The following is a 16270-nucleotide window of genomic DNA, read 5'->3' as shown; positions in this document are numbered from 1 at the left end:
TGAGTTCCTGCTTTATGGTTGTATGGTCAATAAGGAATACTATCTGGCAGCTATGTGCTATGTGGATGAAGCAATCTGAAGAACACTAACAGAACTGCGACAAAACCACTTGTAGAAATTGCATCAAAATAATGTTCCCGCTGACATCTCAATGCTTGTACGACATTTTTTGGCAAAAAACAAAACCATTATGTTGCCTCAGCCATCCTGTTTGCCAGACATGGCCCTTATGACTTCTTTCTACTCATGAGGCTGAAGGGAACCATGTAATGATGTCATTTGGTGGTCATTGGTGAGATAAAAACAGAGTCACTCAAGGAGCTGAACACCATAATGAAAACTGAGTTCCAGAAATGCTACCAAGGTTGGAAAAAGCAATGGCACAAATATATTATATTTGAGAGGGGATTACTTTGAAGAGGACAAGTTGATGTTTACGAATAAATAAACATTCTTTAATAAAAACGAAGATTCCAATTACTTTTTGATCACTCCTTGTGACAGCATGCTGGTCCACTGTTGGAATGCAAAATGGCAGTGATTCTGTGGGGAATGGTTACAAGAAGCCATTGGTAGTGATTCTTGGTATATGGCATCAATGTGTCTATGTAGAGGTCATGCAACTCCCATAAATAACAAGCCAGTGGTTTGTAGGCACGGAGCTGTCACCTGACAGCACCCCGTATGTGTTCCACAGGGTTCAGATTAGGTAAATTTGATGGCAAAGGCATCAACACGAGTTCATAATCATGCTCCTCAGACCACTGCAGTACAATTTTTGGCTTGTGACATGAACAATCATCCTGCTGGAAGATGCCATCATTGATGGGGAAGACATCAAGTAAGTATGAAGGGATGCAGATGGTCCACAATAATGATCACGTAGGCTGAAGGTAGAGGATATTTTACCTCTCTCGTATATCTTGTGTACCAGGAGAATAGCTATGTTACAGTATGTCCTCCAAATAATCTCAATAATTCTTACTCTTCAATAATAATGAGTGCATCTACATACCTGTTGCATCTGGTTGTACCACATATGGCCACTAAATTCTGGAAAGAAATTGTAGTCCGGCATGCCCACAATGCCCACAGGGTATGGTGTGATGGTCTCAAAGTCGAGGAACTGCTCTGTGTAGCCACTGAGCAGACCCTGCTCCACCTGTTCCCGCACAGATTTCCGCAGCTCGTCTGGACACTCGAGCTGCAACCAAGAGTCCAAGCATCTACACTGCAGGCTGCAGAAACTGTTTATAATACAATTAACACTGATAAAATTCTTTGTAGCTTCCAGCCGCACCAAGTGGTTTCAAACACTTGACCTTTCAGCTAAATGTCTTTTGGTTCCTTCTACCATCCTTATTTTATACAGCAACACTGCTGTCTGCAACATCGCTGGTGCACACTCCAGCACCATATGAGACAATATTTTCATTGACCACCCATTTCAATCTGATGCCCAGGTCACAAGCTGTGGTTAGCTCCAGGCTGCCATCTTTGTTGAGGGTTTTTTCGTAAATTTTTATCTCAATTACTTCTTTCATTATGCTACCCCAGAAACTATTAATCCATGTAATAACACACATCTTGTTGATGAGAATACTATGTCTGTTTTCTAGTGCTCTGCTACAACTGGTTTTTCAAGGTACTGAAGGCGGAATGTGTTTTACACAGTGCTGTTCAGTAAGATGCAGACTGTCTGACATAAAACTGTCCACACTCACATGGTATTCTACACATTCCTGGGTGGGTGTAGGCTGTGCATACTATTGAATAATGCTGTGGAGAACATGATAGATGCTTTTTTCCTTTGGTACCCTGAGAAATCAATGGCAGCAGAGCATGCTCTAGAAAACAGACACTGTGTTGTCTTCAACAACATTGACAAGACATCTGTTATTACATGGACTAATAGTTTCTGGGATAGGGTAGTAAAAGAAATGATTGAGAGAAAAACTTGTGACAACACTCTCAATAAAGATGGTGGTCTGCAGTTAAGCATGGCTTGGGACTGGCCAACAGAAAGTTGAAGAAGGTGCGCAGGGCATGGCCATCAGAAAGTTGAAGAAGACACGCAGGGCATGCCAAGAAAACATTACCTTATATGGCAATGGAGCAAATATTAGTGACGTCACAGAAGGTAGCATGGCTTTATAAGGATGGTAGCAGCAAACCAAAACACAGTCACCAGTCGACAATGGCTGAAGAGAACTTGTCTGACAACTCGTGGATTTTAAATCACTTGATGTGACTGGAAGCTCAAGAGAATTTTATCTGTACATACTGTGACGAAACAATACATTTGTAAAATTAATATGGATACATAGTCTGTTTAACATCCATTTACTTGAAAACTGCTTCCAAAAAAAGTAGCATGACAATAGGAAGAAGAATAATCAGTTGTATACGATTTTCCAATGAGACATAGTATTAATAAGTGAAAATGAAGGCATTTAAAGTATATTAAAGGAGATGAAAACCAGTTGCAAGGAATACAGAATGAAGGTAAATTTGAGGAAGACTAAGGCAATGGTTTTGACAAGACTAATGAGGAAGAGAAAAGTTTATTAAATAATTGATTACTTCCGTTACCTAGGATGCAAAATAACATGAAATATGACATGTACTCAAGAAACAGAAAAAGAACAGCCATTGCCAAAGATGTGTTTTACAGAAGGATGGTTATTTTCTGTGGTATACTGAACAGGCAATTACGTGAAAGATCAGTGAAGTGTTTTGTATTGATTTGATGCTGTGGATGGTGGCAAAACATGGACACTGTGAGGCAGACAGAAGAAATGCTTAAGAGGCTTACAAGAAGTGGATTTCGAAAAGAATGGAAGGTGTGAAGTGGACAGATAAAATAAGGTTCAAATGGTTCAAATGGCTCTGAGCACTACAGGACTTAACTTCTGAGGTCATCAGTCCCCTAGAACTTAGAACCACTTAAACCCAACTAATCTAAGGACATCACACACATCCATGCCCAAGGCAGGATTCGAAACTGCGATCGGAGCGGTCGTGTGGTTCGACTGTAACGCCTAGAACCGCTTGGCCACTCCGGCCGGCTGATAAAATACGGAATGAGGTTGTGTTACACAGGATGAATGTGGAAATATGCACTGGAAGGGATAGTCACTGGGAAGAGGACCAGTGGAAGGAGAAGATAACAGCTAATTGATGACATCAAGATAAATGTGTCAAATGCAGCTACAAATAGGATGGCAGAAACTACAAGGTCTGAAGAATGTTGATCTTGCAGTGACAGACCTGTCTTATGGGCAGAACACATTATCATCATTATCAATACTGATATAGGATATGTATGATTTGATAAGAATAAGAACTACATTTTATAGTTCACAACTGAGGTTTGTGTTATTTTCATAATACAAAGGGTACTAAGAAACTTGCAATACAGTCCAGCTTATTTGAATTTAATTTCCACAGTACTAATCGTATCTCATCATTTCGAAGTCAGTAATCAAAACCTCCACTCCCCTCCTTATTCTTGGAGTATGACTCATTCACTGTGACACTTGTAGGAGCCCATCTTTCAGGTACGTCTCTCTTTGTGGAAATGAGCAAACTTTACATGGAGCCAGTTCAGGACTACAAAGATAATCCTCCAGAGCACACTGGTATATGACACATATTTTTGACTGCACTTATGGAGCATCAACACAATGAAAGAAACAATTACCTAGTGAAGGTGGGCATTGTGGGGTGAAACTTGTTCCTATACTTCAATTAAAATTATTTTGTGATTGCTATTTTAATGACTCAAGCAATAGGTGCCAAAAGTCAGCTGACTGCAGTTTTTTCTTGGAACATCCTCCACGACAAATGCCACTATTTGTATCATTTACAACATGTGTAGGCCTTATTAACGAAGGGCATACCTCCGCGGCAAAGATTTTGTTGCTGCTTGATTGCACAGATCACCACGATGCTGGGATTTGTCATTCATCCTAATCACAGATGAAGCTACCTTTACAAGGGCAGTATCGTCAACCTGCACAAAACCCACTTTTGGCCTACAGAGAATCCCCATGATACAGTGGCAGCGAACCATAAGCACGTGGTCAGTATCAGTGTTTGGCGGGTATTATTGACGACCGCCTCATATGAGTAGTCATATTTCCACAACATCTCACAGGCGAGGAATGTCTGCACTTCCTGCAGTTGACCCTGCCTCTCCAACTGAAAGATGTGCTTTTGATGGAACGACGGGTATTTTGGTTACCACATCATGGTGCTACATCTCGCTAACTCACTATTCTGTTGAGTGTGTGGCTACAACACTGGTACAAACAGAACATTCCCACCTGCCTGGTGTGTTCTTACATGTGCTTTTAAGTTCAAATGTGTGTGAAATGCTAATGGACCAAACTGCTCAGGTCATTGGTCCCGAGACCTACACACTGCTTAAAATAACTTATCTTATGCTAAGAACAACACACACACACACACACACACACACACACACACACACACACATATTCCCAAGGTAGGACTCGAACCTCCGACAGGAGGGGCAGCGCAATCCGTGACATGGCGCCTCAAACCAAGCAGTCACTACGTGCGGCTGCTTTTAAGTGTTCAAACCTGCGATATCGGCACTTACCCGGTCAGGTGCACTTTCAAATATGCGCCCCACCGCCGTCACGTTTCCTACAACTGCCATCGTGGCAGGAGGACGCTGCCACAAATGATTACGCCACTGCCAGTAAGATACAAGTACCCCTCTCCGGAGTGCCAGGGGCGGGTGCACTTATGTTCGAACATTCATGTACTGAGCCCATTTTGTGTGTTTGCCAGCTGAATAACGTTTACAGACTTTCAGAGTTGCCAGGACTCAACATCTTCTGAAGAGTGACAGATTTTTAAATCTTTTGTATCTGTATGTTTCAACATTCAAAACTACTGTTAGCAACTGATGCCGCTAATACAGCAACAAAGTTATGTATTATATTTGATGTTAGATGTAGAATAAATTAATCTCTGAATTCTCAATTCATGAACAGCATCAAATAAAGAAACACGTAGCATGCAAAGGAAGACATAACAAAACCTACAATGTCAAAGACCTGTTATCTCTGCCTCCATGAGTGTATCTCCATTGGAACACTTTCCTGACCATTGTCAATACTACAGAACCCAGTACGTTGTCCTCAATGGCTAGTGTTAATCAGAGTAAAGGGCATCACCAGGAGAGACTCAGGGAAGTGTGATACTACCACTGCTATTTTCTATATACATAAATAATCTGGTGGACGGGATGTGCAGCAATCTACAGTTGTTTGTTGATGATGTTGTTGTGATGTAAGGAAGTCATTGTTCTTGAGTGACTGTAGGAGGATACAGGATGACATAGACAAAATTTCTAGTTATTGTGATGAATGTCAGCTGGCTCTGAATGTAGAGAAATGTAAGTTAATTCAGATGAGGAAAGACACACCATTAATGTTCGAATACAGCATTAGTAGTGTGATGCTTGACCCAGATGCATATGATCATACAGTAGATTCTTGTGTCGTTAATCGGTGAAGTGTGATTGCAGGCATGTCAGTGACCTTAATTCACCTCCCGTAAACGTCCTCCACACAAAAACTAAGAATAGGGCATTGTCTATGACACTTGGCCATTTCTTACATGGAGAAGCACTTCCTGCTTGTGTTCACTGGCTGTGTTCTAAATTCAGATGAAAGAGTAGACATTCGTCTGATTAATGACCTACCATCTGTTTTAGGGACGAACCAGTTGAATTTGCAAAAAAATTGAAGTATATCTGCGTCTACAGCTACTCCCCAAGGCTCCATATAGTGCGTAGCAGAGGATATTTTGTACCACTGCAACTCATACCATTTGTGTTCCACTAGCAAATAGAGCAAGAGAAAAACAACCGTCTGTATGTCTCCATATGAGCCATTTGTTTAATCATGTCTTCAAGATCCTTTCGCAGAATGAACATTGGTGGAAGCAGAATCATTCTGCAGTCAGCTGCAGATGTCGGTTTTGTGCACTTTCTCAATAGTGTTTCTCTAAATGAGCTTCGTCTTCAGTCCAGCTATTCCCATTTTATTTCACAAAGTATCTCCGTAATACTCACACATGAACCGAACCTACTGGTAACAAATCTAGCAGCACACCTCTCAATTGCCTCCACGTCTTTCATTAATCCGAACTGGTGGGGATCCCAAACAATTGAGTGATACTGAAGAGTGTGTCAAACAAGTGTTCTACATGCTGCCAATTTTATACATAAGCTTACTTCCTTCCTAACATTCTCCCAATAAACCATACTGAATCATTTGCCTTCCCTACTACTGACCTTACGGGCTTGCTCCATTTCATACCGCTTTGCAACGGTTTGCTTAGATACTTAACTGACACATTACTAATACTGTATTCGAACATTACAGGATCTTTTACTTACTCATGTGCATTAATTTACATTTTTCTGTGTTTACTGCAAGCTACCGTTCACTGCACAATACTTTTGCTGCGGTTAGAGCAAGCTGCCACTCACTTCACCAAGTAGAAATTTTGTCCCAAGACATCCTGTATCCTCCTACGGTCACTCAATGATGACACCTTCCCATACACCTCAGCTTCATGAACAGATGGCCGCAGATTGTTGCTCATTCTATCCATCAGATTATCTATGTGTACAGAAAAAAACGGCAGTCCTCTCACACTTCCCTTGGGCGTTCTTGCCGATACTCTTATCTTTGATGAACACTCGCCATTGAGGATGACATTACTGGGTTATGTTACTTAAGAAGTATTTGAATCATATATCTTCAAACCTATTCCTTATGCTCAACCTTCGTTAACAATCTGCAGTGTGGCATCATGTCAAAAGTTTTCCAGAAATCTAGGACTATGGAATCTGCCGATTACCCTTCATCTTTGGTTCACAGGATATCATAAAGCCATAGAGTATTCTCTGTAAAACTCTATAGGAATTCCACACGGACCTGGCGACATTTTTGTTTTCAACTCTTGCGGTTGTTTCTCTACGCCAGGATTACCTATTATTATCTTGTCCATACGGCAGTCTGTTTGATGGTCAAACAATGGTTTGTTTGTAAGATTCTCCTGCGTGAAGCATTTCTTAAATTCTTAAATGCGAAATTTAAAACTGTGACTTTTGTTTTCTATCTTTAACTGCCGCACCATAGTAGTCAGCTAGTGACTGGATGGAAACCTTACACACCCTTAGCAAATTTATGTAGGACCAGAATTTTCTATTATTCTTGTTCAGATCTAAGGTATGGCGGTGGTGGTAGTTGCTGTATGCCTCGCACATAGATCTTTTCACAGACACATGAGTCTCTTATCAGTTTTTGTCTGTCGTCATTTGTGCCTTCTCTTTTAAACCGAGAGTTCTGCAGCCTTGTGAAACCATGGTGGGTCTTTTCCATCCTAAACCACTGACTAGGCACCTACTTCTCCAGATTTACAATCAGTTCAAACTTTTTCCATTATTGTTCTACATACATCGTATTGGAACTAAATAATACCCATTCAGTGTCTAAGTAGGTTTCTAATAACTGCTTTCTGCTCTTTCCAGCACAAATACTCTCCTAGTCTTGTTGATGGATTTGTTAAATTTAGTAATCATCACCTCCCTAATAACATCTTGATCACTAATCCGTGTCTTACGCTCATACTGTCGACTAGGTCTGGCCTGTTTGTAGTAACAGGGTGTAAAATATTTCTATTGCACATTATTTGCTCAATAGAATATGTTTACAGAACTACCTCACAAGACTGGTGTGTCCCTACCACCTCCAATGAATCTGTAGACAATCTTGATGCTGTAGGTTAAAGCCGCCTCCAACTATATCGCATGACAGGGGTATTTACATGCAACTGAGCATAGACTTTCTTGGAATAAATCTGCAATTGTTCCAGCATTATTGTGTGGCTGGTGAAAACATGTTGTCTGGACTGCTAACTAAACTATTAGCTGCAGCAACAATATTTTATGGTGTGTCTGAGTAGCTGATTTAGGACACCATCTGCACATCCCTCTTGTATTATTTTCAGATGGTGCTGTCTAGAAAAGTCATCAGAAGATCGAGATCAATCCAAAATAATTTAGTCTAGATATCTGTGTGGTGCACAAAGTGGAAATTAACCCTAAATAATGAAAAGAGTGAGGTCATCCATATCAGTATTAGAAAGAATCTGTTAAATTTCTGTTAAATGATTAATTTTCTTTGTAGTTTATGATTTGTTTGGCTGATGGCACCATTTCCCAACATGTTTGGGTATGTCTTGTCAAAACACACAGGCCCCTGTAACACTCAGTAAATAAACACCAGCATGGTAGAAGATTTTTCAGAACACACACAGGAGACCAAATGAAAATATTGTTCATATGTTATCTATTGGTATACGTTTCATGTAACAGTTGCACAGCTTGAATGTTTGTGAAATGCAGACTCAAGGTGAATGGTGCCTCAAATGAGACTGGCAATATGAATTGAGAAATAAGAAAGAAATTTCATGATCTCCATTGCATCTTGCCACCCAAGCTGCTGCAGAAAAAGTCCTGTTCCTTTTCAGGATTCAAATGGAATACTTTCACATCAAAAGTCATCATTTGCGTTGTGGTGATGACTCAGCTGACTTCAAATTTTTCTTATTGTTGTGCAAAGATATGCTTCGAAATTGAAGAGAGCATTTCTCTGTGTGAATAGCATTGCTGCAGACAGCTAAACTTCACTGCTTTATGGTAGTATTTCTACTGTGTAACAAAAGAGAAGTATGCATGCACCTGTTGTTACCAAGAAGTCCCATTATATCACGAAGAAAAGGTTGCTATTTCTTCACCTTAAGTGGACTGCTGTAATGTGAAGTGCCCATGAGTTGCTAGAGGCAATATTGCAAGCTATATACTCCATGTTTACCACTCCCCTCTATACCTCTTGTAATACACTTCACCTGAAGCTCTGCCTGTTGATATAGATATTTGGACGTAAGATAAAGCACCCCGTTTCCGCATTACGACAACGACTGCACTGTTCACTAGATTACTGTAGCGAACTGTACAGAATGCTTTCCTAAATGGTGATTTCTGTAGAGGATATTTTCGTCTTGAGAGACGTCATAAGACGTGAGCATATCCATGTTGATAATACTACAGAAGATTGAAAACAGCGATATGGGCCTATTACATGATATGTCCTGCGGCCTTACTTGAAAACGGGAATTACCTGTCCTGCTTTCCAGTCGCTAGGTACCCTTCGTTATTCTAACAACCTACGATAAACTACTGACAGAAGAAGAGCAAGTTTTTTCGCATAATCTCTAGAATCTCACACGTATCTCATCAGCTTCAGATGCCTTTCCTCTATTGAGCGAATTTAGTGCATTTTCTATTCGGCAATCACTTACTTCAAGACATGCTAATTCGGTATTCGTGTGATGATTGGAAGGAGGAAACGTTCTACGACCTTCAGCAGAGTACCAGTTTCGGAAGAAGACCAAGAGTTCTTAGGATTTCTAGTCAAACTGACGGGCAAAATTTTATTTTCAAATTCATTGAACGCTCCTTGTACTGCTATCCTTAAGCTCATTTGCGCTTCGTTTAGCTTCTGTTTGTCAGCTAGACTTTTAATCTGCTAAAATATGAGAGAGAGCTTTCTTTTCTTCCGTACCAACTTTCTAATAGGCAACTGAACCACGGTGGGGTTTTCGATCCCTCAAAACGTTATTTCACATATACTGATCTTTGTTTTTTATCTATTACTGCTCCACACCTTCGTCCTTGGCACCTGTGATTGCAGTCATCACCAGAGTGTTATCCATGTAGTTGACTATGGTAAGAACGATTTTCTCCAGAATCAAGATACTGGCGTATACACTTCTTATGGTAATATGTGAAGGCCCTGTACAAAGGCTCACGTATAATCGTGAGAGTCAAGGAACAAGTAGATAAAAGTGCCCCGTCCGCCTTCCCATACACACACACCACACTGCACATTGGACGTTCTGCTCAGAATTGAGTAGAAAAGAAAAATAGGTAATAAACACTTGATATTGTAAGAAAGTTCTGGTAGGACGTAAATACTTCACGAATGAAGGAGTTCATTCACCGAAAAGCAAAAGCGTTGAGTCATCGAGATGAGCACAGTAGGGAAAGAAAACTTGCCAGCTTTCAAAGTACCCTTTTTCGGGCCACAGTACAAAAAACATACAGAACACAACACCACACACACACACACACACACACACACACACACACACACAAACGCGCGAGCGTGCTTGCTCACATTGTATGCACAACCTAACCATTTCGGGGCATACGTGTGAGTATGCGTTAGTGTGTGTGTGTGTGTGTGTGTTCGTACTCTAGCTCGAAAAAGGATTACTCTGAAAGCTAGCAAGTTTTCTTCCTTTGGTGTGTGTGCATCTCAATGACTCGAACGCTTCTGCTTTTCGGTAAGTATTCTACTTTACTCCTAAGGTAATAATATTAACAAGTACTTAAAAGGAGTCAGTGACGAAACAGGAACGAAACGATAATTTCAAAGAAGTACATAAATAACATTCATGTAAATAAGTACACTACTAATGAAATTCATAGCCGGCCGCGGTGGTCTAGCGGTTCTAGGCGCTGAGTCCGGAACCGCGCGACTGCTACGGTCGCAGGTTCGAATCCTGCCTCGGGCATGGATGTGTGTGATGTCCTTAGGATAGTTAGGTTTAAGTAGTCCTAAGTTCTAGGGGACTGGTGACCACAGATGTTGAGTCCCATAGTGCTCATAGCCATTTGAACAATTTTTTTGAAATTACACACGTCAAAAAAAGATTTCCATCACCTCGGTTCCCAGAGTTCCGGTACCTGTAAAGAAAAATGGAATAGAGATCAACACAAACATCATTTCGCCCTTTTTATTGCTCATGAAAACCACACAATGCATTGTGTACCACCATACAGCGAGACTTTCAGAGGTGGTGGTCCAGATTGCTGTACACACCAGTACCTGTAACATCCAGCAGCACATCCTCTTGCACTGATGCATGTCTGTACTTGTTGTGGCATACTATCCACTAGTTCATCAGGCACTGTTGGTACAGATTAGTCCACTCCTCAACGGCCATTCGTCATAGATCTCTCAGAGTGGTTGGTGGGTCACGTCCTCCATAAACAACCCTTTCCAATCTACCCCAGGCATGTTCGATTGTGTTCATGTCTGGAGAACATGCTGGCCACTCTAGTCGTTACTCTGAAGGAAGTCGTTCACAAAATGTCCACGGTGGGGGCGCGAATTGACGTCCATGAAGAGGAATGCATCCCCAATATGCTACCGATATGGTTGCACTATCGGTCGGAGGATGATATTCACGTATCATACAGCTGTTACAGCGCCTTCCATGACCACCAGCAGCGTACATCGGCCTCACAAACTGCCACCCCCAAACAGCAGAGAATCTCCAACTTGCTGCACTAGCTGGACAGTGTGTCTAAGGCGTTCAGCCTGACCGGGTTGCCTCCAAACTAGTCTCTGACGATTGTACGGTTGAAGGCATATGCTACACTCATCGGTGAAGAGAATGTGATGCCAATCCTGAGTGGTCCATTCGGCATGTTGTTGGGCCCATCTATACTGCGCTGCATGGTGTCGTGGTTGCAAAGATGGACCTCGCCATGGACGTCGGGAATGAAGTTGCGTATCATGCAGCCTATTGCACACAGTTTGAGTCGTAACACTACGTCCTGTGGCTGCACCAAAAGCACTATTCAATATGGTGGCGTTACTGTCAGGGTTCCTCCGAGCCATAATCCGTAGGTAGCGGTCATCCACTCCAGTAGTAGCCCTTGGGCGCCCTAAGCGAGGTATGTCATCGACAGTTCCTTTCTCTCTGTATCTCCTCCATGTCCGAACAACATCGCTTTGGTTCACTCCGAGACGCCTGGACACTTCCTTTGTTGAGAGCCCTTTCTGGCACAAAGTAACAATGCGGACGCGATCGAACCGCGGTACTGACCGTCTAGGCATGACTGAACTACAGACAACACGAGCCGTGTACCTCCTTACTAGTGGAATGACTGGAACTGATCGGCTGGCGAACCCCCTCCATCTAACAGGCGCTGGTCATGTATAGTTGTTTACATCTTTGGGCGGGTTTAGTGACATCTCTGAACAATCAAAGGGCCTGTGTCGTACTCTTTTATTTTTACAGAAGTGTTTACACATTTATCTACACTCTGTAAACCATTGTAAAATTAATAACAGAGGATACTCTTTATATTACCATACATTAAAGTTGTCTATGTTCCATGCACACATGGTATGGTGATAGTGTTGATGTGAGTGCTGTGCGTCGTTGGGTGAGTAAGTTTAAAGATGTTAAGGCGGGAACATCGGACCTGCATGACAAACAACGAATTGGACATTCTGTAGCAGCAACCACCGACTTTCACAAGCAAAATGTTGACAGATTGATTGAGGACGATCGTCTTATCACTCAGAGAGAAACTGCAAGCACAATCGGCATTTCACAAGAACGTGTGGGCTATCGGAAGATCTGTACACGATGGATACCCTGGATGCTGACTCCTGAAATGAAAGTGCACAGACTGGAAATTTTCAAGGAACTCCTCTTGCGTTACGAGAATAAAGGTAACGCCTTTCTCCATTCAACTGTGACAGGAGACGAAACGTAGGTACGCCATGACGACCTGGAGAAGAAACGTCAGTCTATGGAATATCGACACAAAGACTTGCCCCAAAAAAAGAAATTCAAGACGCAGCCCTTAGCTGGAAAAATCAGGGCCACAGTGTTCTGGGACGCAGATGGTGTTATCCATGTTGATTTCCTTGATCGTGCAACAATAAATTCAGAGCATTACATCACAACACTGTGAACTCTGAAACGACACTTAACAAGGGTCTGAAAGGAAAATGGAAATGTTTCCCTAAAGCATGACAATGCCAAACCACACACTTCACGTGCCAGCACAGCAGAACTTCAGAGACTGGATCTCACCACCGTGCGGCATCCTCCAAACAGTCCAAATTTAGCACTGTCTGACTTCCATCTCTGCCCGATAATGAAAGATGATCTGTGGGGACATCATTCCGCTTCTGATGAAGACGTTGAGAGAACTGTGAGACTGTGGCTGCAGGAACAAGAGTGTCGACTTCTTCTGTGATGGCTTCAGAAAACTTGTTCATCGTTGGCAGAAATGTATCCAGTTGGTTGGTGATTATGTGGAAAAGTGAATATTGGTAATTAAATGTCACATTCGAAGTATTACTTCCATGTTTGATTTAGTAAAATATTCCCATCCAAACCCAATTAACGAAGGTGAAGGCATTACCTTTCATTCAACCATTGTAAAAGGGTAGTGCATTGGCTGACCTGTCATTTGCACTTAGATGATTCATGTGAAAAGTCTTCCGACATGCTTATGGTCGCAGAACGGGAATTGACACACTTCGAACGCGGAATGGTAGTTGGAGCTAGACGCATGGGACATTACACTTCGGAAATTGTCAAGAAATGCAATATTCCGAGATCGACAGTCTCAAAGAGTGTGCCGAGAATACCACATTTCAGGCATTACTTATCACAACGGACAATGCAGTGACTGACGGCTTCACTTAACGATCGAGAGCAAGAGTGTTTGCGCAGAGTCGTCAGTGCTAACAAACAAACAACAAGGCATGAAATAACCGAAGAAATCAATGTGGGGCGTACGACGAACGTATCCGTAGAATAGTGCTGCGAAATTTGGCGTTAATGCGCTATGGCACCAGACGATCGATACGAGTGCCTTTGCTAACAGCAGGATATCTCCTGCAGCGTCTCTCCTGGGCTCGTGACGATATCGATTCGACTCTAGACTACTGCAAAACCGTGGCCTGATAAGAGCACTCCCGATTTCAGTTGGTAGGAGCTGGTGGTAAGGTTCGAGCGTGGCGCACAACCCACGAAGCCATGGGCGCATGTTGTCAACAAGACACTCAGCAAACTGGTAGTGGCTTCATAATGGTGTCACTGTGTTTACATGGAGCTGACAGGGCCTCTGGATGTTCGGCTGCTTGGAGACCGTTTTCAGCCATTCATGGACGTTATGCACCCAACGATGAAATTTTTATGGATGACAATGCGCCATCACCGTGTCGCAATTGCCCGCGATTGGTTTGAAGAACGTTCTGGACAATTCGAGCGAATAGTGTGACCACCTGGATCGCCCTACATGAGTCCCTTTCTGAATTTATGAGAAATAATCGAGAGATCAGTTCGTGCACAAAATCCTGCACCGGCAACACGTTCGCAATTATGGACGTCTATATAGAGGCAGCATGGCTCAGTATTTCTGCAGGGGACTTCCAGCTATTTGTTGACTCCATGCCAAGTGGAGTTGTTGCACTACGCCGAGAAAACAGTGGTCTGACATGATATTAGGAGGTATCGCATGTCTTCTGTCACCTTAGTGTACAATTTACACAATTTTAAAAACCTTTTTTACTTGGAAAAACAACGCTCTGCTTTTACAATAGATACAGATTCTGTTAGATACATCAGCACGGTTGTGCCTAAGTCTGCGTACGAAAATTTCAGCTCCGCTAAGTATTGCAAGCCGAACAGTTTTGATGTTCTTTTCAACGTCACTGCACGGTACACGTTAGTATTTAGTTGGGAATGAATATTATCAATCATTGGGTAAATAGAGATTCATCGTTCTTACTTAAGATCTATGTCAGCCTTCTTTATTGTTGTTATTCGCTTGTTGACTTAGCTCTCGATGCATCCTCTTTCACAGATGTTGAAAGTTCCATCAGGCAGTTTGTCGGACAGCACTCTTCCTTAAATGTCTCTCTTTCAAATTCTGAAGGTGGCAGGTGTAAAATACAGGGAGCGAAAGGCTATTTACAATTTGCACAGAAACCAGATGGCAGTTATAAGAGTCGAGGGACATGAAAGGGAAGCAGTGGTTGGGAAGGGAGTGAGACAGGGTTGTAGTCTCTCCCCAATGTTGTTCAATCTGTAGACTGAGCAAGCAATAAAAGAAACAAAAGACAAATTCGGAGTAGGTATTAAAATCCATGGAGAAGAAATAAAAACTTTGAGGTTCGCCGATGACATTGTAATTCTGTCAGAGACAGCAAAGGACTTGAATAGCAGGTGAACGGAATGGGCAGTGTCTTGAAAGGAGGGTATAAGATGAACATCAACAAAAGCAAAACGAGGATAATGGAATGTAGTAGAATTAAGTCAGGTGATGCTCAGGGAATTAGATTAGGAAATGAGACACTTAAAGTAGTAAAGGAGTTTTGCTATTTGGGGAGCAAAATAACTGATGATGGTCGATGTAGAGAGGATATAAAATGTAGACTGGCAATGGCAAGGAAAGCGTTTCTGAAGAAGAGAAACTTGTTAACATCAAGTATAGATTTAAGTGTCAGGAAGTCGATTCTGAAAGTATTTATATGGAGTGTAGCCATGAATGAAAGTGAAACATGGACGATAAATAGTTTGGACAAGAAGAGAATAGAAGCTTTAGAAATGTGGTGCTACAGAAGAATACTGAAGATTAGATGGGAAGATCACATAACTAATTAGGAGGTATTGAATAGAATTGGCGAGAAGAAGAGTTTGTGGCACAACTTGAGAAGAAGAAGGGACCGTTTGGTAGGACATGTTCTGAGGCATCAAGGGATCACAAATTCAGCATTGGAGGGCAGCGTGGAGGGTAAAAATCGTAGAGGGAGACCAAGAGATGAATACACTAAGCAGATTCAGGAGGATGTAGGTTGCAGTAGGTGCTGGGAGATGAAGAAGCTTGCACAGGATAGAGTAGCATGGAGAGCTGCATCAAACCAGTCTCAGGACTGAAGACCACAACAACAACAATAAAGGGGTGACGCAGACCGCAAGAATAGATGCATACTTGTGTTGACACACTGTGCCTTTCAGAATGACGAGATCACCAAAAAAAAAAAAAGCCACAAAAACATTCTCCAGGCCATAACATAACGCTGCCTCCTCCGGCCAGGATCCTTCCGACGAGTATTGCAGAGTGTCGGTCGTCTGTCCAACGGAGCATAAAACGTGATACATCTGTGAAGGTCTGTCGCGACTCAGTGGACGTCCAATTCTAGTGCTGTCGTGCAAGTTCCAACCTTCGTCGCCGATGAGCAGCCGTCAGCATGGATGCGTGAACCAACCTCCTGCTGCAGGTGCCCATACCGTTTGCTAAACGGTCGCTGAGGAGAAACCATTGATACCCCCTAGCTTC

The 16270-nt window shown here is 42.2% G+C and overlaps 1 protein-coding gene across 2 annotated transcripts in view; it reads right to left on the bottom strand.

The window, feature by feature from the left end:
* LOC126284559 (probable basic-leucine zipper transcription factor N) overlaps window positions 1-16270 on the bottom strand; it is a 716161-nt gene that overhangs the window by 96924 nt on the left and 602967 nt on the right. For both annotated transcript variants that reach the window (XM_049983561.1, XM_049983562.1), the window contains exon 5: window positions 1016-1204. In XM_049983561.1, the coding sequence (XP_049839518.1) occupies window positions 1016-1204 (189 nt within the window). The remainder of the gene's footprint in view (window positions 1-1015; window positions 1205-16270) is intronic.

This window comes from Schistocerca gregaria, chromosome 8, assembly GCF_023897955.1.
Source record: "Schistocerca gregaria isolate iqSchGreg1 chromosome 8, iqSchGreg1.2, whole genome shotgun sequence".
Classification (NCBI taxonomy): Eukaryota; Metazoa; Arthropoda; class Insecta; order Orthoptera; family Acrididae; genus Schistocerca; species Schistocerca gregaria.
This window is presented reverse-complemented; position numbering and strand designations above follow the sequence as displayed.